The sequence below is a fragment of the Myotis nattereri genome, assembly GCF_964212035.1.
Source record: "Myotis nattereri genome assembly, chromosome: 1".
In the NCBI taxonomy this organism is placed as follows: domain Eukaryota; kingdom Metazoa; phylum Chordata; class Mammalia; order Chiroptera; family Vespertilionidae; genus Myotis; species Myotis nattereri.
In genome coordinates this window covers 67015247-67041017 of record NC_138075.1, presented here as the reverse complement: position 1 = coordinate 67041017, position 25771 = coordinate 67015247, and the positions used below count along the sequence as shown (strand labels likewise).

Below are 25771 nucleotides of genomic sequence, written 5' to 3'. Positions count from 1 at the left end.
TCAGTTAGCAGTGGCACAATGGAGAGATGGTGAATATTGAATTGTTTTTAAGATAGATATGCTTTGCCACTGAGTTTCCAAAAACTAAATGTTCTAAATGTTTCAAATTAAAGTTTTGACAAAGATGATACTGAAACTGAATGTTAGGAATGCAGAGGAGAGAATAAGTGTTTATAGGAAAACTAAGGGAAGGTAAATAAATGGATTTTGTTATTAATTTTCATATTTTGTGGAATGTTCTAGACTTTAAGAAGCTTCATGAGGCCCATTTTAAGGAAATGGAGTCCATTGATCAATATATTAAGAGAAAAAAGAAAAATTTTGAACAACACAATTCACTTAATGAACTGAAGGTAATTATGTTCTTAATGGGACTAAAATACTTGGTTTTAATCTTGGTACCGTATATACACCTTGGTTAATATAGCCAGCTTTCGAAGGATTCATGGAATGGATTTGAGTTTAATGCATCTTTATTATCTTAAATTGCTTTCCCCTATCATGAGAATTTTCAAAACCCTTCAGATAAACAGTGAGTCCTCACTATACAGAATGAATTCCAAAGTGGAAATAAGTTATTCTGTTTTCCACATTCAGACATTGTGCCTAACACCTTTGTTGAGGATGGGCTGCTATAATTATAGCCGAAGCCATCTTCGTTCCCTGTCTCTTACCTAAAGGAGAAAGGGTGACTAGCACTGGCTAACTTAAAGGCTCTCAGTGATTACTGACCTCCCCACTAGGCCTTCAGTCCAGGTCCTACTGGACTCAGGGCCCCTTCAAGTAAGAAAAGGTGATCAAGTCAAGCTCCACAGCTGAGTTACTGGAGTGGGGAGCTGATAACATCCTCGGAAGTTGATGCTGTTATCTTACGTGGTATCTGGTGTCCAAAGGAGGCTAGGGAAACATTTATTTTAGAATTTTTAATAATATTTAACCACCTGCGTTATTTCTCCAAAAGTATTTGAGGCAGTTTGTGGTATTACAACACAAAACAGTGTAAAGTTGATTTAAAAAGGGCAAAAGCCCTAGCCAGTTTGGCTCAGTGGATAGAGCATCAGCCTATGGACTGAAGAGTCCTGGTTTCCATTCTGGTCAAGGGCACATGCCCGGGGTTTGGGCTCGGGTTGCAGGCTCGATCCCCAGTAGGGGGTGTGTAGGAGGCATCAATCAATGATTCTCCTCATTAATGTTTCTATCTCTCCCACTCCCTTTCTAAAATCAATAAAAAATATTAAATAAATAAATAAATAGGGCAGAAAATGAACACTGTTAGCAGGTACATTGTCTATTATATCAGTCACTTGGTTGAGTTTTTAGTTTTCTGCCAACAGGGAAATGCACTGGATGATAAATTCTAAATAGTAAAACACACACACATTCACACACAGACACACAAACACACAAATCCCATAAGCTTTTTTTTTTAAAATTTATTGATTTTTTACAGAGAGGAAGGGAGAGGGATAGAGAGTTAGACACATCGATGAGAGAGAAACATCGATCAGCTGCCTCCTGCACACCCGCTACCAGGGATGTGCCCGCAACCAAGGTACATGCCCTTGACTGGAATCGAACCTGGGACCCTTGAGTCCGCAGGCCGACGCTGTATCCCAGCCGTGGGCAAACTACGGCCCATGGGCCAGATCCGGCCCATTTGAAATGAATAAAACTAAAAAAAAACAAGACCATACCCTTTTATGTAATGATGTTTACTTTGAATTTATATTAGTTCACACAAACACTCCATGCTTTTGTTCTGGCCCTCCAGCCCAGTTTAAGAACCCATGTGGCCCTCGAGTCAAAAAGTTTGCCCACCCCTGCTCTATCCACTGAGCCAAACCAGTCAGGGCTCCCATAAGCTTCTTCATGAGAAGTTTAATCTTGGGTAATAAACATTCATTTGAAAAAGATTCATAAAACCACTATTATACAGTCGAACACTGTTTATCAGTCTTCAAGGAAACAGTGACAAAGTCAAGTCATGGCATTAAACATCTCCATTCCTTTATACCGATCAACAATGTGGGTGGAGAATCCAGAGAGGAGATATTTAGAGTGTCCGCAATACTTTCATAAATATTAGTAAGGGCTATCCCTACATTCACAGTTGAATATAAATGAGTATCTTATTTTTTAGTGATAGCCCCATCTAAGTGAGTTTACTTCTAAAATCCTTCCGTACCCGATGATTTAAGGAATTGGCCTATCAGATAGGTTATTTAGTATGACCTATTTGGAGACCAGAGAATAAAAATAATTACATGACTTTGACATAGCTGATATGAAGTTTGGGGATTGGTCATCTACGTAGTGACAGTAATAAATGAGCATAGATCCTAGAAAAGAATCATCCTAGCTGTGACCAATCTTTCCTTGACTTTCATGATTAGACAAGGGACACCTATTTGATTTGGTTGCCAAATGGCCCTCTGCAAAGATCAGAAACCTTGTGCCCTGAGATACCTGTTTACTTTGTTAACCGTAGTAATGAAAAATTTTTAAAACCTTTGATAATATGAAAAATATCCCAATTGAATTTCTCTGATCATTCTGGTACATGTTTGTTATATACCTTCTATACTAATAAAAGGGTAATATGCTAATTAGACTGGATATCTTCTGAATATCCATCTGGACGTCCTTCCAGACAAGCCACGGTGGTGGGGGCCAAGGCAGAGGCTGTTAGGGGTGATCAGCCAGCAGAGGAGGGCAGTTAGGGGTGACCAGGCTAGCAGGGGAGGGCAGTTGGGGGCAACCAGGATGTCAGGGGAGGGCAGTTAGGAGCAATCAGGCAGGCTGGGGAGGGCAGTTAGGGGCAAGTAGGCAGAGAGGTTAGGGGCGATCAGGCAGGTAGGGGAGCAGTTAGGGGCATCAGGCAGACAAGCAGAGTAGTTAGGAGCGATCAGGCAGACAGGCAGGTGAGCGGTTAGGAGCCAGCGGTCCCGGATTGCAAGAGGTTATGTCCAACTGTCACCAAGGTTTCCCTGATTGGAGAGGGTGCAGGCCAGGCAGAGGGACTACCCCCCACCTCCCACCCCCTGCATGAATTTCGTGCACCAGGCCTCTAGTTATAATAATAAAAACGTAATATGCAAATCGACTGAACAGCAGAATGACCGTTCAGACGGCCTTCTGGATGACCATGCTATGACACACACTGGCACCAGGCCAGCCAAGGCGGGTGTGATGTGATTGATCGGATGACCCCACCATTGCACTACAGAGGGAGGCCCAGGCCACCTACTGCGCGGTGATTGATTGTGGAGCCCCAGCCACGGAGCCTAGGCTGGGTGGGCGGGGCCTCCCTCTGTGGGCGATCTGGGGGCCCTGTGATCTATCGCCCCACTGAGAGAGGCCCAGGCCACCAGCCCGCAACACTGTGGCAGGTGTGCAGGGCCAGCCAGCGATCGCCCTGCAGAGGCCCAGGCCAGCCAAGCAATCACACCCAGACCTGTGGCCTGCACGGGGAGGCAACCTATGGCGGGGGGTGTGAGGGGGGTACAGCACCACACTGATGGCAAACAGGTGCAGTGGCAGCAGCAGGGGCAGGGCCAGCTACTGGCAGCTAGGAGAAGGAAAGCCCTAATAGGCCATGCCTAGGGACCGTACCCTTGGGGTCCTGGATTGCAAAAGGGCACAGGTCGGGTTGAGGGACACCCTCCCTCTCCCTCCCCCTCCCATGCAGGAATTTCGTGCACCAGGCCTCTAGTATGTTATAATTGGTTGTTTTTCTTTGAATTTGCTTATTTAAATTTTTTGCATATTTATGAGCCATTAATCTATTTAATGATATATATATTATACGTTATAAATATTTACCCACAGTTTATCTTTTCACTATATTAATAGTGCCTTTTACCTTGTGGAGGGTGTTTTTGTTTTATTTTTAGTTAAATCTATCCAACTTTTCATTTTAAGGCTCTGAGTTGTTTTCATGCACTACCTGTCCCAGGATCATAAAAATGTGTTCTTATATTTATATTTACTGTTTTGTTACTTTTTCCCTATGTTTAATCCCATGTTTTTATTTTTGTGTATGATATGATTGAGTTATTTGCTTTGTTAAAACAAGATTTTTATTGCTGCTTGGCTGGTGTGACTCAGTGGTTGAGCATCAACCCATGAACCAGGAAGTCATGGTTTGATTCCTGGTCAGGGCACATGCCCAGGTTATAGGCTCAATCTGCAGTAGGAGGCATGCAGCTATGTCAAAGTCATGTAATTATTTTTATTCTCTGGTCTCCAAATAGGTCATACTAAACATCATCATTGATGTTTTTATCTCTCGCTCCCTTCTCTCTGAAATCAATAAAAACATATAAAAAACATTATGGAGGGTGGGAGAAGTAGGGGTGGAATTATTTATAGATTCTGCATACTAATTATGTAATAAGTTCTTTGAGTTTGTATTTAATAAACTCCGTATCATGCTCTCAAAGTTACCATATGCCCAAGAGAACCTATTTATTCTTTCTTTCTGGCCACAGAGTCTGTTTAAGCCACATTCTTTAGTTAGAAATACCTGGGGACTTGGGAGGGGCTTTCTATAACACATTACTCAGCACAACCAGAAGTTACTATTAAATCCGTCACCATAGCAACACAGGTATAGGAAACTGCCCAGCCTGCCGGGCAGGTAGGATATGATGAAGTAGTGCAGAAGGAAGGGATGATAGGTGGGTTTAAAAGTGGGGATGATGGGGGCGGGAGATGAAAGGGGTGTAGGGGGAAATAAATGGGAGCGCTCTTCTGCACTTTGCCAAGGTCACAATACTGTCTAAGAGGTCAAGCTTTTTTTTTTTTTTAATATATTTTATTGATTTTTTACAGAGAGGAAGGGAGAGGGATAGAGAGTTAGAAACATCGATGAGACAGAAACATCGATCAGCTGCTTCCTGCACACTCCCACTGGGGATGTGCCCGCAACTAAGGTACATGCCCTTGACTGGAATCGAACCCGAGGACTTTCAGTCTGTAGGCTGATGCTCTGTCCACTGAACCAAACCAGTCAGGGCGAGGTCAAGCTTTAATAATGTATTTTCCTTTCTCAGAAGCGTTCCATAACTAAGGAAGTGGTGGCAACTCCAGTGGGTCTCCAAAGAAGATTTTCTACAGCTTGTACTCCCTCAAGCCAGCAGCGCTCACAAGGCCAGGCCCCGGGTGCTACAGATCTGAGCACCTTGTATATGAAGGGGTCGGTCAAGCGTTCCACTCTCTCAGCAACTAAAATGAATGTCAGGTAAAGAACTCCAAAATGTGACAGAGGACAAGGTCTCAAAACTTTATAGCTTCTAATACATTTCAGGTGGACTACATCAAATGTTTTCACATTGATAAAAAAGAACGAACCCTGGCCAGTTGGTTTAGTTCGTTGGAGTGTTGTCCCCTACACTAAAAAAGGTTGCGTGTTCAATTCCCAGTCAGGGCACATACCGGAGGCAACAGATCGATGTTTCTCTCTCTTTCTCTCTCTCTCCCTATCCCCTATCCCCTACCCTCTATCCCCTATCCCCTATCCCCTATCCCCTCCCTTCTCTAAAATCAATGGACCCACATATCTTTAGGTGAAGAATAAAAAAAATAAAAAAATGAGACAGAGGATCAGAACAGAGAGAAAGATCAGCAAATGGCTTTTTTATAAGTCCTAATATTTTTCTTTAAATTTGTATTTCATTTTCTTGTTTAGGCAATTTACCTAAGTTCACATTTAGTTTACTAGTATAAAGATAGAAAATAAGATATATATGAATATTTTTCATTTTAATCTACACTTGCAAATATGTGTAAAGAGAAATTTTTTTATTGACTTGAACACACAGTTGCAGCTAAATTCCTATAGAAAAATCTCTTAATGCAGTGAATTAAAAAATGGACTTGTCCTAAAGTAGAAATACTCTAACCCATTGGGCATTGCAGTAGGATAGCTATCTCATGCCCACTGACCCCTGTTTTGTTTGCTTGTACGTTTCCTAACATCAGGGTGCCCCTCAACTACTACTGTCCCTACAGATGAAGATTTTCATGCTTTTTTTTTTTTTCATTCCAGAGAGGAAGGGAGAGGGGGAGAGAGAGAGAGAAAGAGAAACATCAATGATGAGAGAGAATCATTGATCGGCTGCCTCCAAGGGATTAAGCCCACAACCCAGCATGTGCCCTTGACTGGAATCAAACCCAGGACCCTTCATTCTGCAGGCTGACATTCTATCCACTGAACCAAACCGGCTAGGGCATTATCCTTTCTTTTAATACCAAAATTTTATTCTCTCCTTTTTTAAGAGCATCTGCAGCATCTAATAGAGTTGGTGCATGGTAACATGTCCCCAACATGTTCAATTATCTGACATTGTTTTAATCCTCACCTATAGATATGTTTATGGATTTTTTTTTTTTTTGGAGAGAGAAAGGAAGGGGGAAAGAGAACATACATGTGAGAGAGAAACATTGATCAGTTGCCTCCTGTACTCGCCCCGACCAAGGATGGAACCCACAATCCGGGCATGTGCCCTGACTGCAAAGTGAACCTCTCTATGAAAAACCAATCCCCACTGATGTAATAATCCTGCCTATGAAGTCACAATCCTGTCTATGAGGTAACAAACCTGTCCATGAAGTAACAATCCAGTCTATGATGTAACAATCCTGTCTATGAAGTCACAATCCTGTCTATGATGTAACAATATGGTCTATGAAGTAACAATCCTGTCTATGAAGTCACAGTCCAGTCTATAAAGTAACAATCCTGTCTATGAAGTCACAATCCAGTCTATGAAGTAACAATCCTCTCTATGAAGTCACAATCCTGTCTACGATGTAACAATACAGGCTAAGATATTACAATCCTGTCTATGAAGTAACAATACTGTCTATGAAGTAACCTATGAAGTAACAATCCTGTCTATGATGTAACAATCCTGTCTATGAAGTCACAAACCTGTCTATGAAGTAACAACCCTGTCTATGAAGTAACAATCCTTTCAATGAATTAACAAACCTGTCTATGAAAAAAAAATTCCCACTGATGTAACAATCCTGCCTATGAAGTCACAATCCTGTTTATGAGGTAACAAACCTGTCTATGAAGTAACAATCCAGTCTATGAATTAACAATCCTATCTATGAAGTCACAACCAGTCTATGATGTAATAATCCTCTCTATAAAGTCACAGTCTTATCTATGATGTAACAATACAGTCAATGAAGTAATAATCCTGTTTATGAGGTAACAACTCCCTCTATGAAGTAAAAATCCAGTCTATGATGTAACAATCCTGCCTATGAAGTAACAATTCTATGAAGTCACAATCCAGTCTATGAAGTAACAATACTCTCTATGAAGTAGCAATCCTGTCTATGAAGTAACAATCCTGTCTATGAAGTCCCAATCCAGTCTATGAAGAAACAAACCTGTCTATGAAGTCACAATCCCGTCTATGAAGTAACAATTCTCTCTATGAAGTCACAATGCTGTCTATGATGTAACAATACAGTCAATGAAGTAACAATCCTGTTTATGAGGTAACAACTCCATCTATGAAGTAAAAATCCAGTCTATGATGTAACAATCCTGCCTATGAAGTAACAATTCTATGAAGTCATAATCCAGTCTATGAAGTAACAATACTCTCTATGAAGTAGCAATCCTGTCTATGAAGTAACAAAACTGTCTATGAAGTAACAATCCAGTCTATGATGTAACAATCCTGTCTATGAAGTAAGAATCTTGTCTATGAAGTAACAAAACTATGAAGTAACAATCCTGTCTATGATGTAGCAATCCTGTTGAGCCACTGGCCAGAACTGTTTTTTGTTTGTTTTTTTTTATTGCTTACAGTATTACAAAGGGTATTACATATGTGTCCCTTTTTTCCCCCCCGCCCTTGACAATCCCCTGGCCTCCCCTACCCCCCCGTGTCTTATGTCCATTGGTTATGCTTATATGCATGCATACAAGTCCTTTGGTTGATCTCTTACCCCCCTACCTCCTGCCCTCAAACCTCCCCGGCCTTCCCGCTGCAGTTTGACAATCTGTTTGAGGCTGCTCTGCCTCTGTATCTATTATTGTTCAAAAGTTTATAATGGTCTCTATTATCCATGAATGAGTGAGATCATGTGGTATTTTTCCTTCACTGACTGGCTTATTTCACTTAGCATAATGCTCTCCAGTTCCATCCATGCTGTTGCAAATGGTAAGAGTTCCTTCCTTTTTAGAGCAGCATAGTATTCCATCGTGTAGATGTACCACAGTTTTCTAATCCATTCATCTACTGATGGGCACTTAGGCTGTTTCCAGATTCTAGCTATGGTGAATTGTGCTGCTATGAACATATGGGTGCATATATCCTTTCTGATTGGTGTTTCTGGTTTCTTGGGATATATTCCTAGAAGTGGGATCACAGGGTCAAATGGGAGTTCCATTTTTAGTTTTTTGAGGAAACTCCATACTGTCTTCCATAGTGGCTGCACCAGTCTGCATTCCCACCAGCAATGCACGAGTGTTCCTTTTTCTCCATATCCTCTCCAGCACTTGTCGTTTGTTGATTTGTTGATGATAGCCAATCTGACAGGTGTGAGATGGTACCTCATTGTTGTTTTGATTTGCATCTCTTGGATGATTAGTGACTTTGAGCATGTTTTCATATGTCTCTTGGCTTTCTGAATGTCCTCTTTTGAAAGGTGTCTATTTAGGTCCTTTGCCCATTTTTTGATTGGATTGTTTATCTTCCTTTTGTTAAGTTGTATGAGTTCCCTATAAATTTTGGAGATTAGGCCCTTATCAGATATGACATTGGCAAATATGTTTTCCCATGCAGTGGGTTTTCTCGTTGTTTTGTTGATGCTTTCTTTTGCTGTGCAGAAGCTTTTTATTTTGATGTAGTTCCATTTGTTCATTTTCTCTTTAGTTTCAAGTGCCCTAGGAGCTGTATCAGTGAAGAAATTGCTTCGGCATATGTCTGAGATTTTGTTGCCTTTGGATTCTTCTAGAATTTTTATGGTTCCCTGTCGTACATTGAAGTCCTTTATCCATTTTGAGTTTATTTGTGTGTATGGTGTAAGTTGGTGATCTAGTTTCATTTTCTTGCATATATCTGTCCAGTTTTCCCAACACCATTTATTGAAGAGACTATCTTGGCTCCATTGTATGTTCTTGCCTCCTTTGTCAAATATTAATTGAGCATATTGGTTCGGGCTGATTTCTGGGCTCTCTATTCTATTTCGTTGATCTATATGCCTGTTCTTCTGCCAGTACCAGGCAGTTTTGAGAACAGTGGCTTTGTAATACATCTTGATATCTGGTATTGAGATCCCACCTACTTTGTTCTTTCTCAGGATTGCTGCAGCTATTTGGTGTCTTTTTTTATTCCAGATGAATTTTTGGAGAGTTCGTTCTAGATCTGTGAAGTATGCCATTGGTATTTTAATGGGAAGTGCGTTGAATTTATAGATTGCTTTGGGTAGTATGGACATGTTAATGATGTTGATTCTACCAATCCATGAACACGGTATGTTCTTCCATCTGTTTATGTATTCCTCTATCTCGTTTTTCAACATCCTGTAGTTTTCTGAGTAGAGGTCTTTTACCTCTTTAGTTAAGTTTATTCCTAGGTAGCTTAATTTCTTTGGTGCGATGGTGAATGGGATTGTTTTTATAATCTCTCTTTCTGAAAGTTCACTATTGGTGTATAGAGATGGCTCAAATTTCTTGGGGTTAATTTTGTATCCTGCTACATTGCCAAATTTATGTATTAAGTCTAGTAGCTTTTTGATGAAGTCTCTAGGGTTTTGTATGTATAATATCATGTCGTCTGCAAATAAGGACAGTTTTACTTCCTCTTTTCCAATTTGGATGCCTTTTATTTCTACTTCTTGCCTAATTGCGATGGCTAATACTTCCAGTACTATGTTGAACAGGAGTGGTGAGAGTGGGCATCCCTGTCTTGTTCCTGTTCTTAGGGGAAATGGTGTTAGTTTTTGTCCATTGAGTATGATGTTGGCTGTGGGCCTGTCCTATATGGCTTTTATTATGTTGAGGTATGATCCTTCTACTCCCGCCTTGCTGAGAGTTTTTATCAAAAAAGGGTGTTGGATTTTGTCAAATGCTTTTTCTGCATCAATTGATATGACCATGTGGTTTTTTTTCTTTCAATTTGTTTATGTGATGTATCACGTTTATTGATTTGCGGATATTGTACCATCCTTGCATCCCTGGGATAAATCCTACTTAGTCATGGTGTATGATCTTTCTGATGTACTGCTGGATCCGATTTGCTAAGATTTTGTTGAGGATTTTGGCATCTATGTTCATGAGGGATATTGGCCTATAATTCTCTTTCATTGTGTTGTCTTTCCCTGGTTTGGTATTAGGGTGATGCTGGCTTCATAGAATGAGCTTGGAAGTGTTCCTTCCCCTTGAATTTTTTGTAGTAGTCTGAGGAGGATAGGTTTTAGTTCTTCCTTGAATGTTTGGTAAAACTCCCCTGTGAAGCCGTCTGGTCCTGGGCTTTTGTTTGCTGGAAGCTTTTTGATGACTGCTTCAATTTCTTCCATAGTTATTGGCCTATTGAGGTTTTTGATTCTTCCTGATTGAGTTTTGGAATGTTGTATTTTTCTAGGAATTTGTCCATTTCCTCCAGGTTGTCTAGTTTGTTGGAGTAGAGCTGTCCATAGTATTTTTTAATGATCATTTGTATTTCTGTGGGGTCTGTTGTTATTTCGCCTCTGTCGTTTCTGATTTTGTTTATTTGGCTCCTCTCTCTTTGCTTCTTGGTGAGTCTGGCTAGAGGTTTGTCAATTTTGTTTATCCTTTCAAAGAACCAGCTCTTGGTTTCATTGATTTTATGTATTGTTTTTTTGGTCTCTGTCATTTATTTCTGCTCTAATCTTTATTATCTCCTTCCTTCTGCTCACTCTGGGGTTTCCTTGTTGCTGTCTTTCTAATTCTTTGAGTTGTAGAGTTAGATGATTTATTACCATTTTTTCTTGTTTTTTGAGATAGGCCTGTAGAGCTATAAACTTCCCTCTCAGGACTGCTTTCATTGTGTCCCATAGGTTTTGGATTGTTGTGTTTTCATTGTCATTAGTTTCCAGGATGTTTTTGATTTCTTCATTGATCTCATTGTTAACCCAATCAATATTTAATAACGTGCTATTCAGCTTCCAAGTGTTTGAGTATTTGGGGTTGTTTTTATTGTAGTTTATTTCTAATATTATGCCATCGTGGTCTGAGAAGATGCTTTTTATTATTTCAATCTTCTTGAATTTGGGGAGACTTTGCTTGTGACCCAATATGTGGTCTCTTTTTGAATATGTCCCATGAGCATCAGAGTGGAATGTATATTCCGTGGCTTTGGGGTGAAGTGTTCTGAAGATGTCTATTAAGTCCATCTGATCTAGTGAGTCATTTAGGATTGCTGTTTCTTTGCTGATTGTTTGTCTAGAGGACTTATCCAGTGATGTCAGTGGTGTATTAAAGTCCCCTACTATGATTGTATTGTTGTCGATCTCTCCTTTGATGTCTTTCGGGAGTTTTTTTATGAATTTGGGTGCTCCTGCATTGGGTGCATATATGTTTACCAGAGTTATATCTTCTTGTTGTATTGATCCCTTTAGTATTATGAAGTGGCCTTCCTTATCTCTTGCCGGGAGCCGTTCCATGCTTGCTGTTTCAAGGGACCTGGCATATATGGCATACTGTTCTTAATATGTTTGCTCACCTTCTTGGCACTATGTGTTTTAACCAAGGTCGCCTCTCTGAGAAAGGTTGTTTCCCCAAGTAGGGATTTTCCCCTGAAGTTAGGGAGGGAATAAAATCCCTTAACTAAGTGCCAGGCGGGTAATTAATCACTTTAACTACGAATAATCATGCTTAAGCTACATAATCTTTACTCCCTGGAATGGAGATAAGAAACGCCCTAACCTTTGGAATAGAGATTGATAGGATTGGAATCAACTGGTATAAATACAGATGTAACAAGACAGCAAGAGACAGAAGAGAGACAGAAATTGGCACAGAATCTACACAGAACGTTCTCTAGAGACAGAAGAACTTCGCTGGAGAAAACATGGCAAAAGATCCTGGACAGAAACTGGCCTCAGACAGAACCTAGCGAGAGAACATGGCAAAAGATCCTGGACTGAACCTGACTACAGAAATTGGCAAGAGAACCTGACTAGAACCTGGTGACTGAACCTGGCTGGAGAACCTGGACAGAACCTGACTGGAAAACCTTGCGAGGGAACATGGCGACAGAACCTGGCTGGAGAACCTGGAGAACCTGGCTGGAGAACCTAGCAAGAGACCATGGACACAGAACCTGGCTGGAGATCCTAAACAGAACTTTGCTGGAGATCCTGGCTAGAGATCCTGGCTAGGCTGCTGATCAACTGAACGCTGCTTCTGTGTCATTCCTTCTTCAACGACTCCATCCACACCTTTGGGGACCCCTGGACCTGCTGGGGTTGGACCCCAGCATCCCTTGTTATGGCCTTCACTTTGAGGTCTATTTTGTCCGATATAAGTATTGCTTCCCCAGCTTTCTTTTCCTTTCCATTTGCCTGAAAGATATTTTTCCATCCCTTCACTTTCAGTCTGTGTGAGTCCCTTCTAGTGAGGTAGGTCTCTTGTAGACAGCAGATGTATGGGTCATGTTTTTTTATCCATTCAGCCACTCGATGTCTTTTGGTTGGAGCATTTAGTCCGTTTACGTTTAAAGTTATTATTGAAAGGTACTTGTTTGTAGCCATTTCTTTTTGTGTGTGGCTTTTTTCTTTCTGAGCTTTTTATTTCTTCTTTTTACACCAGTCCCTTTAGCATTTCTTGCATTGCTGGCTTGGTGGTGATAAACTCCCTTAGCCTTTTTTTGTCTGTGAAGCTTCTTATTTCCCCTTCAATTTTGAATGCTAGCCTTGCTGGATAGAGTATTCTTGGATTCAGTCCTTTGCTTTGCATCACTTTGTAAATTTCTGTCCATTCTTTTCTGGCCTGATGTGTTTCTGTTGAGAAATCATTTGATAATCTAATGGGAGATCCCGTGTAGGTAACTTTCCGTCTCTCTCTTGCAGCCTGTAAGATTCTCTCTTTGTCCTGAACATTTGCCATGATAATTATGATGTGTCTTGGTGTGGGTCTTTTCGGGTTCACCTTGTTGGGGACTCTGTGCTTGTGTGACTTTTTTCTTCCCCACCTCAGGGAAGTTTTCTGATATTTCTTCGAATAGGTTTTCTAATCTTTGTTCCTCTTTCTGTTGTTCTGGCACCCCTATTATTCGTATGTTGTTTCGTTTCGTGTTGTCCCAAAGCTCCCTTAGGCTTTCCTCCTGTCTTTTAATTTTTTCCCCAAGTGCAGTACAGTTTGGGTGTGTTTTGCTTCCTTGTCTTCTAATTCACTAATTCGGTCCTCCGCTTCTCCTAGTCTACTGTTGATACTTTCAATAGTGTTTTTTATTGCAGCTATATCGCTCTTCATTTCTTCTTGGGTCTTTAGTTGTTGATTTTTTCATCTGTTTCTTCTAGCTTCTTGCAAATGTTATTGATTTTTTCCTCCGTCCAGTTTATGCACTCTAGGACCCTTATTCTGAATTCTTTTTCTGTCATGTTGCATGCCTCTGTATCACTTAGCTGCTTTTCTGGTGAGTCCTCTTTTTCCTTTGGGGGTTTCTTTGTCTACCCATGTTTGATCTCACTGACATATCTAGACGTTGAGTCATTCAGTGGCTGCTCCCTGGGTGACAGTGACTCCTTGGGCTGTGGTTGCTCTTCAGGCAGTTGCGGTAGCAGCTGCTCCTCAGTTGGCAGCAGCTCCTCTGGTGGGTGCTGTTCACAGCTGTGGTGGCTCTTCTGGCTGGTGGAGGGAGGTTTCACGTACAGCTGCTGTTCCTCAGACAGAGGGTGTGGTGCTCAGGAGGCTGCTGTTGCTTGGATCTGCTGCGTTGATTTAAAGGCACAAAATACAACACAACAAGGCACCACATACCAGGCACTAAACACAAATATATTCACGATATTAATAACCCCAAATAAATGTGACCACCTGAATTAAGAGAATTAGGGGATAAGGAAGAAAGAAGAGAAAAAGAGAAAAAAGAAAAGTAGGGACCAAAAAAAGGAGTGCAAAAATGAAATTGGGAAAAAGGAGGGGGGAAAATAAAAGAGAGAAAAGAAAAGAAAGAGCAAAAAGAGAGAATGAAGTCGAAGAGGGGAAGAGACTATTTATATGAGGAGAAAACTCCTATAGAACTGCCATTAATCCCAACAAATTCCAGCAACAGCTCCCTGGAGATGAATGCAAACTAGAAACAACCAATAATATCAAGAGAGGCAAGGGAAAACAGAAGCACAAAAATAACTGGGGGGATGGGTGGAGGGTGGGGAAAAACCAGCAGAAAAAAATAAAAAGAAAAAGCAAAACAGCCTCACAACCAGTCCTAAAACACACACACACACACACAAACAAGCAACAACAACAAAAAAACAATATACTCAACAATCAAGCAAACAGCAACAAAACAATAGAAAGATAAAAGAAGAAAAAAATTTTGGATAGTGAAGAAAGATAAGGGGTATGTGTATAAAGATTTAGAGTAGTGGATTGGAAATAGGATATATAAGTAGGGTGAAATTTTGACAGGAGGTAAACAGAAGGAATAGGGAAAATCTAAAGCAGGAATAGGGTAAGAGAAACAGGACAACAAAAGGGGAAAAGTGAGGGAGAGGGTTTTAGCATAGAGGTAAAATTGAGGTAGGGAAAATTGTTGCTAAAGGAACAATGAAAATAGAATGGAGAACACTAATCCCAAAATAAAATAAAGAGAAAATAAAATGGCACTTTAAAAAATGGTAAAATGGCCGAAACCGGTTTGGCTCAGTGGATAGAGCGTCGGCTTGCGGACTGAGGGGTCCCAGGTTCGATTCCGGTCAAGGGCATGTACCTGGGTTGTGGGCACATCCCCAGTAGGAGATGTGCATGAGGCAGCTGATCGATGTTTCTCTCTCATCGATGTTTCTAACTCTCTATCTCCCTTCCTCTCTGTAAAAAATCAATAAAATATATTTTTAAAAAAAATGGTAAAATGGTAGCAGTAATAATACTGGTTAAAAATAAGAATGTAGTAATTAAAAGGGTAAAATCAGGTGATGGAAAAAGAAGAAGAAAAAATTGGTTTCTTAGTTAAAAGGTGAAAAATGAAAAAAAAATTTGCAGTAGTGAAGGTCCTTCGGTTCTTCTACTCGTCAGTCTGGCTCGCCTTAGTCCTGCCAGGTATTCGGGAGAGTGTTGAATTTCCCTGCGATACACTGTTCCTCTGTGTTGCAAACCACAGTTCTTATTTTAAAGCAGGCCGTATTTATTCCCAGACTGCCTTATTTTGTGTTTAGCAAAGAGTCAGTTTGTGGCTCAGCCTCTGGGTGGCAGTGTTCTGGGGTTGGCCTCTGACGCTATACGGCTTCTCTATCGCACTTAAAACTGGTTTGGGGAGGTCAACTATCCAGAGCTGTTTCTTTAATCATTACCCTGCTCTGTGTTGTTGCTGGGATTGAAAATCCCTCTATAGGCCAGACCCTGTTCTGATAGAGTTTTTAAATCTTAAAAATGCCCTTCGGTTTAGATGAGTTAGCTTGGAATATGAGGTACCTATACTTGGCAGTTCTGATTGTATTTAATGCTATTTAAGAACACCATGGTCAGGTGCTAGCCTTTGTTTCATTACAATCTACAGAATAGTCTGGACTTCACAGCATCTATCCTAGCACAACCAGTTTTCCTGTTAGAGTCTTTGGGTGTTGATTCAGGATCACCCTCAAATTATAAGTCCAGAAGTCCCCTGTTAACACCCCATCACCAACCCTATATGTATTTATATCTGTCATTAGTAGGTATTCATTGAATGTAAGACACTGAGGATTCACCATTATTTTATGAACCAGTAAGAAAAGTCATTGCCAACTATGACATATTATCATTGTAAAACACTTCCCAATTTCAGTTATGTTAAAATGTAGGAAAACTATGCATCAGAGAATCAATGAAATACATTGTGGCAGTTTGCTATGAGTAGAAGATGGGTTTATGTACCACTCAAATGAGTATTATTTTAGGTAGATGTAAGGTCTGTTCCCATTTGGCAGAGCAATCTCCTAGTAAGGGAAGCTTCTTCAAGTACCTGCTAATCTGTAACTTGAGGCCTGCAAGCATCTCCTTGAAGCTCTGGCTTACGCTGTCACTGGCTAGTGCTGGATAAAATGCAAATTGTCCCCTCCACTGGAAGTCCGTCTGGGATTTCGACCAGGGGACAGGGCCGGCTGGGGGGAGGGAGAGAGGCCTTGGCTGGTGGCAGGTGACTAGGGGAAGGGAGGGAGGACTTGGCCGGCCGCTGCCAGCCACTAGGGACCCTACCAGTGCACAAATTTCATGCACTGGGCCTCTAGTGTTTTATAAATAACAAAAGTTGATAAGTGATTTGCTTTAGCATAAGTGTTTTAAGAGCATCTCTATTGTGCAAAGGAAGTTCATTTGTGTAACAGTATTTACACAAATGAACGGCTGCCTCCTGGGGATCAAGTTGGTGCATGGGGGCCCTTTCACTGCTTAGTAGTGGACAAGTGGCTTTGTTTATAAGCTTGACACAGTTACTCTTAACATTACTCATGTCTTGTATCCACTGTCCTATTTAGGTTTTCAGCTGCTACTAAAGATAATGAATACAAGCGTTCACTGACCAAGACTCCAGCCAGAAAGTCTCCACATGTGTCCATATCTGGGAATACCCCAAAAGGCCAGGCTGTGCTTGGGACAAACAAGTTAAAGGCCACAAAGAGGGATTCTGCTACAGGTAAAAAAATGAATTGGTTCATCTTTAAACCATGTAACTTTCTGAAGTTAAGTTTATCTGTTTCCTTAAGCCTCTCCATATCTGTAAAATCAAAAGCAAACATTTCCCCATAGCGTATTTTTCATTGTATATGAGTGAGGGACATGCTAGAATCACTAACAAAAAAAACAGTGTCTGCCTGAGGACTCCATCCCGTCCAACAGGAGTCCTAAGATGGTGACCCTCCCTGAAGGGCATTCAGCCCCTTCTCAGACCCAGGGATGAGGAGGATCATGACAGCCTCCAGTGGCCTGCAGGACTCTGAAATGAACAGGATCCCAGAGTTCATGGAATCAGTGCCACACTATTGACTAGTGGACTGGGTGAGCCAGAATAAGCCAGTTAGATACCCTTGTTATTAATAACAAACAAAGCCATGAATCTTTTCCATTTATGTGACTTAGGTTCCTTGTAGGCTTTATGTCTGTATTAATGAAAATATTGCCAAAACCGGTTTGGCTCAGTGGATAGAGCGTCGGCCTGCGGACTGAAGGGTCCCAGGTTCGATTCTGGTCAAGGGCATGTCCCTGGGTTGCGGGCACATCCCCAGTGGGAGGTGTGCAGGAGGCAGCTGGTCGATGTTTCTCTCTCATCGATGTTTCTAACTCTCTATCTCTCTTCCTTCTTCTCTGTAAAAAATCAATAAAATATATTTTAAAAAAAGAAAAAGAAAATATTACTATTAGTAATATGTCATTTTTAAGAAGGGTAAATAATATCAGGGAAATTCTTTAAACAGGATTCTAAACTCCCAGCTGATCCTAGGAAATCTCGTAATGTTTAGACTATTTGGGGAGAAGCTAACAGGGGAAACAAATCTCAGTGGTTTACTTTCTTCAGTTATTCTTTTCTCCTCCCTTTTAACCTTGCATTTGTCTTGGACTTTTCATATAGATTATATTTTTAAGATTGAGAAGTGATACTTTAATAAAAAACTATAACATGTCTTTTTTTTCCCTCTAATCAAGCCCTTGGGTTTTGTGTTGGCTTTTTTAGTTATTACCCCATTCAAGTTTTCAGCTGAAGCAGCACAGACTCCAGTCTCCAACAAGAAACCAGTGTTTGATCTCAAAGCAAGTTTGTCTCGTCCCCTCAACTATGAGCCACACAAAGGTATGTGGGATGTTTTGTGGTACAAGACACGCAAAGACCTAAGATCAACTCATTTCCCACTGAGGCTGTGACTCAGATGGAAACCTTACTTGACCGCCTAGAATTCCTGCCCCCGCTCCTCATGATTAAAAAGAATGTCCATTAAGCAAATATTAAATAACTGATTCACTTACATTTTTGTTAATCAAAGACGTAATTTCTAATCAATGTTACTACAAAGAATTGAAATTTCAGCCAAAATCAAGAAACTTAGAAGTAAGCCTGTGGGTTAATGAATGTTTTCTTTACAGCTATCGAAGGATCCCAGGCTGCTGGGAACCACCGGTCCAACAACTGGGATGTTCATTGGCCAGATGTCATTGAGCATATATTAAAGTATTCTTACATCTATAAAAAATATCAATACTTAATGTGATCTATCTTTTGTGCTTTGGGAATTACTTTTTTAAAAAGCTTCCTACAATAATCATGTTTATGTAATAATGTTTATCTTTAAATTACGAATGTCAATGAAACATAATGAAAACATAAATCTTATTTAGTTGTGGTAAAAATACATCTACTTCTGTCACTCACCCATTTTTCCCCTCAAGTTTTCCCATCTGGCAATGGCACCTCTTTCTGCTGAATTATCTACTGAGTCGTTAGACTTAGGAGTCCTCTTTGGCTCCTCACTTTCTCTTAGACTTCATCTCCAGCCCATCAGCTAGTCCTTTCACCTCTACCTTTAAAAAAGATCTTTAATCAGACCACTTTCACCCCTCCATTGTGGCTTTCTTTGGTCCAGGTCATCATCATCATTTACCTGGGCTTCTAGAATAGCCTCCTTGCCTCACTACAACCTAAAAAACAAACAGAGCACATCCTGCCCTGCTCAGAATCTCCTGAGTTTCCCATCTCTTTCCCAACTTCAGTCACCGCCTCCGTCCTTCCCTGATTTTGGGACAAACACATTGGTGTTTCAGTTCCTCAGACACACCCAGCTCCTTCCCGCCTCCTGGTCTTTGCATTGTGTCCCTCTGCTCCACCTGGAATATTGTTGCCACAGACCTTTGCACACCTTGCTCCCTCATTTTACTGGGACATCCACTCAGCTATCACCAATTCCAGCCTTTCCTCTACTCCCTGCCTCCCAGTCTTTACTCCTTAGCCTGGTCCACATTTCTTCATAACATGAGTCACCACCTGATGTTATGTTCCTTTACTGTCATCTACTTCTACCACTGGCATGTAAGCCCAAGAAAGCAAGGATTTTGACTACTTGGTTCACTGCTTATGTCCCCAGTTCCTACAACAGTCCCTGGCACATACAACTTTCACTCTAAAGTGTTTGCTGTGGGAATGACTATGACACCAACTTTGGCTGATGGTAGAAAACCTGGATTAAAGCTTCATTTGTGCTTATTTTTTATCCTAGACAAGTCAGTTAGTACAACTTCAATAGTTATTGATTAAATGATAATGATGGGTGTGAACATCATTTTTATGAAATGGGAAACATGCAAATGATAATCACTGGTACTCAGACATAGGTCATAAACTATAAAAATAAAGCAATACCTAAACATCTGGATTTTGTTCTAAAGCCAACAAAATATTCCCACTTGTTCTATTCCAAATACAATTTACAAGGAAATGGTAATAAACTGCACAGGGGAAGTACCACTTTTTTAAAATACCACTTTAATATCTATAATAATACAAGCATTATATGCTAATTAGACCGGATTTCCTTCTGGACCATGAAGCCAGGGCTGCAAGGTAAGCCCAGGTCCCGGGTGCCAGACGGAAGCTGGTGCTGGCAGCCGGGAGAAGGAAGGCCTACTCTTGCATGAATTTCATGCATTGGGCCTCTAGTTTATATATATAAAAGGCTAGTATGCTAAGTGTCTGACCATCCAGGTAATGACGTCACGTAGCAACGCCCGGCTTCCTTTCCCTAGCGACAGCTAGCCTCCTTGGATTTTCTTCAGCCCTGACTTGCTTTATAGCCAGGTGCAAACATTTCACACTTTAACCAAATGTCCATGAAGCGTCTTCCCGTGCCTCATCTCATTTGATCCTCACAGAATCCTGGAGTAGGTAGATAGGCGACTCAGTGGAATCCTATTTTCCACTGAAAAAGGAGATTTAGAAAGCTTAGAAACTTGACTGAAAAGAAGTAAGAAATGGTGGACCTTGGAAATGACTTCAGGTTTTCTCACTGTGCGGAATATAGTCAAACACTGCTGCAGTTAAATATTTTACCCGTTGTTCTCCCTGCATGATCTACAATAATAATCTGCTTCATGTTGATATTTACTGCTGTGTTGCTGACAATTACCTGAAAGAGAAGTTGGGGTTCTTCACCGGGCTGGAAAAAGTTTAGCTAAATCAGAAAGCTGGTCTAATTAAGCAAGTTTATTCTATATATATATAAAAGGCTAAGTTGACTCCTGCATCGGAGATACATATAAAGCTCTTGCTGGCGCCAGTTGCACACGTGTGTTTCAATCTGTCATTGTTGATCGTGAATTTGGTTGACACTTCTATTAGAGAGAAAGGGCAAATAGCGATATTAAAATATTTCATCTAATTAATTTCCTTTCAATGTGCATGATCGTGCACCGGGCCACTAGTTAAACATAATACCTATGCAACCTTGAAATAAACTGCTTGGTTGTAATGGTTCCTTTTAATGTGCTATGTAATGGGAGTTATTTTTTGTTTTTAGTGTTAAGGTTTTCTTTCTTTTTTTTATTAATATATTTTTATTGAATTCAGAGAAGAAGGGAGAAAGAGAAAAAAATACCACTGATGAGAAACATTAAGGTTTCTCTTTGGCTTTCCAAGGATTAAAAAATAGAACACATGCCCAGCCAGTGTGGCACAGTAATTGAGTGTCTACCTATGAACTAGGAGATCACAGTTTGAGCCCAGGTCAGGGCACATGCCAGGGTTGCGAGCTCTATCCCCAGTAGGGGGCATGCAGGAAGCAGCTGATCAATGATTCTTTTTTTTTTTTTTTTTTTTTTTTAAATATATATTTTATTGATTTTTTACAGAGAGTAAGGGAGAGAGATAGAGAGTTAGAAACATCGATGAGAGAGAAACATCGATCAGCTGCCTCCTGCACATCTCCCACTGGGGATGTGCCCGCAACCCAGGTACATGCCCTTGACCGGAATCGAACCTGGGACCTTTCAGTCCGCAGGCCGACGCTCTATCCACTGAGCCAAACCGGTTTTGGCTGATCAATGATTCTTATCATTTATGTTTCTCTCTCTCCCTTCTTCTCTGAAATAAAAACATTTTTTAAAAATAGAACATGTTATTTAGAGAAAAATTGCAATTTATATCTGTGGAATATGACATTGAAATTAATAAAAGACTTACACTGGCAAATGTCTATTAAAACAAAGTATAAATGTTGATAGCAAGCAAATAGCCACAGATGAATAAACTTAAGACTATAAATACAAAAGTCCTCATTAATCTGTCTTTGTCTCTGTCCTAAACTAGGAAAACTGAAACCATGGGGACAATCTAAAGAAAATAAGTCTCTGAATGAGCATGTAAGCAGAGTTAGCTTCCACAAGAAAACTTACAAACAACCTCGTCTTCAGACCAGGTGAGCACATAATTATCCAGTTCTATAAGTCTTTTCATTTTGAAAGACTGTATATAAAAGCAGAACCTCTGAGGAATAGAGTCTCAGTAAGTGGTGTCTAAGAGGCTAGAAGTGGAATCACATTAGAACTTTCTAAAAGTTCTAATTGTGGATTCTAATTCAGTAGGTTCGAGGTGGGGCCCAAGCATCTGCATTATTTCCAAAGCTCTACAGGACATTCACAGGAGGACTCCGATTCAGGGCACTGCTTTTACATGATCTGTCTGCCCAAACTGTGGACCTGATATCCCTCCAGATGCCAGTGCCCAGGGCACCTAGTTATGCAGACAGATGTAAATTTTTTACTTTCAGGGAAACCAGGTTTATTAGGCTTCAAGGCCCTACATGGGGAAAACCCAAGATGGTCCTTAGAGGCTTTCATCTTTATGAAAACCAAGTTAAAGGCAGAGCTTGCCCTGGGCTGCAGCTGGTCCTGGTTGATTCGACTCCCTGCATGAAACCCTCCTGATACAGAGTTACCTGTCATTTGACTTGCCTACATCCACCTGCCACCAAAACCTTTAATGACAATATTTGCTATTAAGATCATTAACATGATCCTGAGACTTCTCTCCCCTTCCCCCACCCCCCAAATCCCTTTCATAAAAACATAGTGGTTTAAGGCAGTGGTTCATAGTTCCATGTTTTCACTAGACTATGTAATTTTGAGCTTGACCTTTGACTTCCAGAAGTAGACATTCATCAAAACTACAGGGGTTGGGTTTAGGTACCAGGGTACCTTCTGGTTGCAGTTCTGTGCTTGACTTTAGGATTTATAGCCCTTTAACACAGCAGTGATTTTCATCAGCGACCACCAGATCAGACTGGAGCATGCCCAGAACTGTGTTACACAGTGTGCTGGGCATCGTTTACGTTCGGACAGTGTCCGACAAGTGCTCCCAGGGGGTCTGTAGTGGAGCTTCACGAGAGCCTAATGTGCACCTGTCCCTCTTAGGGAGGAGCAACGGAAGAAACATGAGCAACAACGAAAGGAGAAGAAAGCCGAGCTGTTGGGAACTCGAAGGGGCCTTATTATGGCTGCAGATTAATAGTTGAACATTCTGTAAATATTCCTTTATTCTGAACCTTTTTTGTAAATATTTTTATACTGTCCTTCCTACTTTAGTCAAAAGATCTTTTTCTGCTCTTTGTTCCTAAGTCCTTGTACAACTCGGTATTTTAATGAGATCTATCCTATACTTTTTTTTCCCATCCTATAGATTCTTGACCTAGATTTTTAATGTCAATTTCCCCCTCCTGGCTCTAATATTAACAGAATTGCAATCCTCTTCTAGGCAAGAGCATTTACCTAAAGGTAGCTTATTATAGCACAAACTTTAGTAGAAATTGAACAGTACTAACTTATGGATAGGGTAAGCTGGGAGAAGTCCCCTTTTTATCCTCCAGAGAATCTAGTCATCTTAATAAAACAAGGGGCCGTATGGATTGGTTATGGCATCAAAATTTTACCCATGTAGTTTTTTTTCAAGCTTACATACATACCTTTTGTTCAACTCACTTCTTGTAATTGTCATCTCACTCAATATATTCTTAAAAACAAAAACTCTATAGCTCATTCTAGCCTTGCTTATTTAACAATATACAAGGCCATGTTGAAATTTCAGGATTGTTGCTTTAAGGATTACTGTGGTCTAACTTAAATTTTATTCAACTTATGGAAAAACTAGAGTTTCTTAGCATCATATCCATGTTTGTTGCACCTAAATGGAACTTCTGAGTTTTGTACTGCTTCAGATTTTCATAAATAAAGTGTTTTCTCTCAGGAATAGATTCATTCTTTGTAAATGTAATTGGCTTCCAAGGTTTAGTTGACCAACTAAGATGTACTCCTCATGCATCCTCTCCTGACCACCCACTCCCACCCCAAGAAGAAATGTCCATGTCCTTCTTTTGTATTTTCACATATACAAACCCACCGAACAGGACATATTCCTGGGAACTTAATAAACTTAGATTTTGCTATCACGAGGCAAATATCAGATCAATCAAGAAACCTTGTGGTAACTGTCAAATACACTGCTGCTGAGAAAGTAAAATTATACCACCACCTTGAAAAACAGTTTAGCAATTTCTTTAAAAATGTAAATGTTGTCTACCATATAACCCAGCAATTCTACACCCAGGTATTTCACCAAGAGAAATGAAAACACATGTCCACAAAATATATAACAATATTATTCAAAGTAACCAAAAAGTGCAGCTGTCCATCAATGGATGAGTGGGTTTTAAAAGATTCTTATGCACTAAAAAGGAATGAAGTACTTTTTTTTAAAAAATATATTTTTATTGATTTCAGAGAGGAGAGGGAGAGAAACATCAATAAGAAAGAATCATTGATCGGCTGCCTCCTGCACGCCCCCTACTGGGAATCGAGCCTGCAACCCGGGTATGTGCCCTTGACAGGAATCGAACCCGGGACCCTTCAGTCTGCAGACCGATGTTCTATACACTGAGCAAAACCAGCTAGGGTGGAATGAAGTACTTTTAACATGCTACAACATGGATGAACCTCAAAGACATTATGCTAAGTGAAAAGAAGCCAGACACAAAAGACCATACGTGATGTGATTCTATTTAAGTGAAATATCCAAAGAAGATAAACCTATTGAGAAAATAGATTAGTAGTGACCAGGGGCTGGAGAGTGACTACAGAGGTGCACTAAGGTTTCTTTTTCGGCTAATGGAAATTTTCTAAAGTTAGCTTGTTGTAAAGACTGCACAATTCTCTAAAATACTAACCATCATTGATTTGTACATTTAAAACAGGCAAACTTTGTGGCCCCGGCCAGATAGCTCAGTTGGTTACAGCGTCTTCCTCATATGCCAAGGTTGTAGGGTCTATCTCCGGTCAGGGCACATACAAGAGTTAACCAATGAATGCATAAATAAGTAGAACAACAGATTGATGTTTTTTTCCTCTCTCTCAAAATCAATAAGAAAAAAATTTTAGTATTTAAGTATAAATAAAAGAATTAAAAAGTGTATATATATATATAAAAAACATATAAAAATATATATAAAATAAACAGACTGCTCTAGCTGGTTTGGCTCAGTGATTAGAACCCAGGCCTGCAGACTGAAGGGTCCCAGGTTCAATTCCGGTGAAGGGCACATGTCCGGGTTGCAGGTCGGTGCTCAGTAGGGGGCGTGCAGGAGGCAGCCAATCAATGATTCTCTCTCATCATTGATGTTTCTATCTCTCCCTCTCTCCTCTCTGAAATCAATAAAAATATATTTAAAAAAAAAATAACATAAACTTTGTTATATAAACTACACCTCAATACAAGCTATTAAAAACAAAGGATAATTACATGAAAATACACAAAATAGATTGTAGGCCAAGATGATGGAACAGCTATTTGTGGCGAGTCAGCATGGCCATGGCGTACTCAGCTCCAGGGTGCCTTATGTGCCGGCCAGCTCAGCCAGGTTTGGTGAGCCTGAGTGGAGGCGGTGAAGGATTGAGAAAAGTCAAGAGAAGAAAGCTGGGTCTCGGTGGGACACTGTCCTCTCTGATGGAGACCCAGCTTTCTTCTCTTGTCTTTTCTCAATCCTTCTCTGCCCCCACTCAGGCTCACCAAACCTGGCTGAGCTGGCCGGCACATAAGGCACCCTGGGGCTGAGTATGCCATGGCCGTGCCCGCTAGCCACAGCTATTAGCCTTTTCAGATGTTGAAACCACAATTTCCAACATGATGGCACTTGGAGGTAGCACCTTTTGGAAGCAATTAGGTCTTGAGGATTGAGGCCTTGTGTTGGGATTAGTGTCTATAAAGAAAGGAAAGAGATCATGTGAGGATACAGCCAAGAAGGCAGCTGTCTATAAGCCAAGAAGTGGACACTCACCTGATACCAGATATGCAAGTACTTTGATCTTGGACTTCTCAGCCCTAGAACTGTGAGAAGTAAATGTATGTTGTTTAAGCCACCTGGTCTATAATAATTTGTTATAGCAGCCCAAACAGACTAAGCAGGTCTAGGTATGTCTTTTCTCAGGGACTTCAATAGCACCTTTATCTTAGTATTCTTCAGCAGTCTTCCTCAAAGATGGATTAGAAAACAGAAGAAACCTATAAGGAACAGAGTGGTAGTAGGCCATCAACAGTCATCTCAAAGACTCCTT

The 25771-nt window shown here is 40.5% G+C and overlaps 1 protein-coding gene across 2 annotated transcripts in view; it reads left to right on the top strand.

Moving 5' to 3' along the window:
• The window catches only part of NUSAP1 (nucleolar and spindle associated protein 1), a 39632-nt gene extending 16211 nt beyond the window's left edge, over positions 1–23421 (top strand). Inside the window, exons 6-11 of one of the 2 annotated variants that reach the window (XM_081112910.1) lie at positions 244–353; positions 5055–5242; positions 16669–16826; positions 17862–17978; positions 21480–21588; positions 22583–23421. In XM_081112910.1, coding sequence (XP_080969036.1) covers positions 244–353; positions 5055–5242; positions 16669–16826; positions 17862–17978; positions 21480–21588; positions 22583–22676 — 776 coding nt within the window. In that variant the 3' untranslated portion in view covers positions 22677–23421. Of the gene's footprint in view, positions 1–243; positions 354–5054; positions 5243–16668; positions 16827–17861; positions 17979–18268; positions 18501–21479; positions 21589–22582 lie in introns of those variants that run through there. The other variant, XM_081112911.1, reaches the window with a different exon arrangement.
• Positions 23422–25771: the final 2350 nt, after the last annotated feature.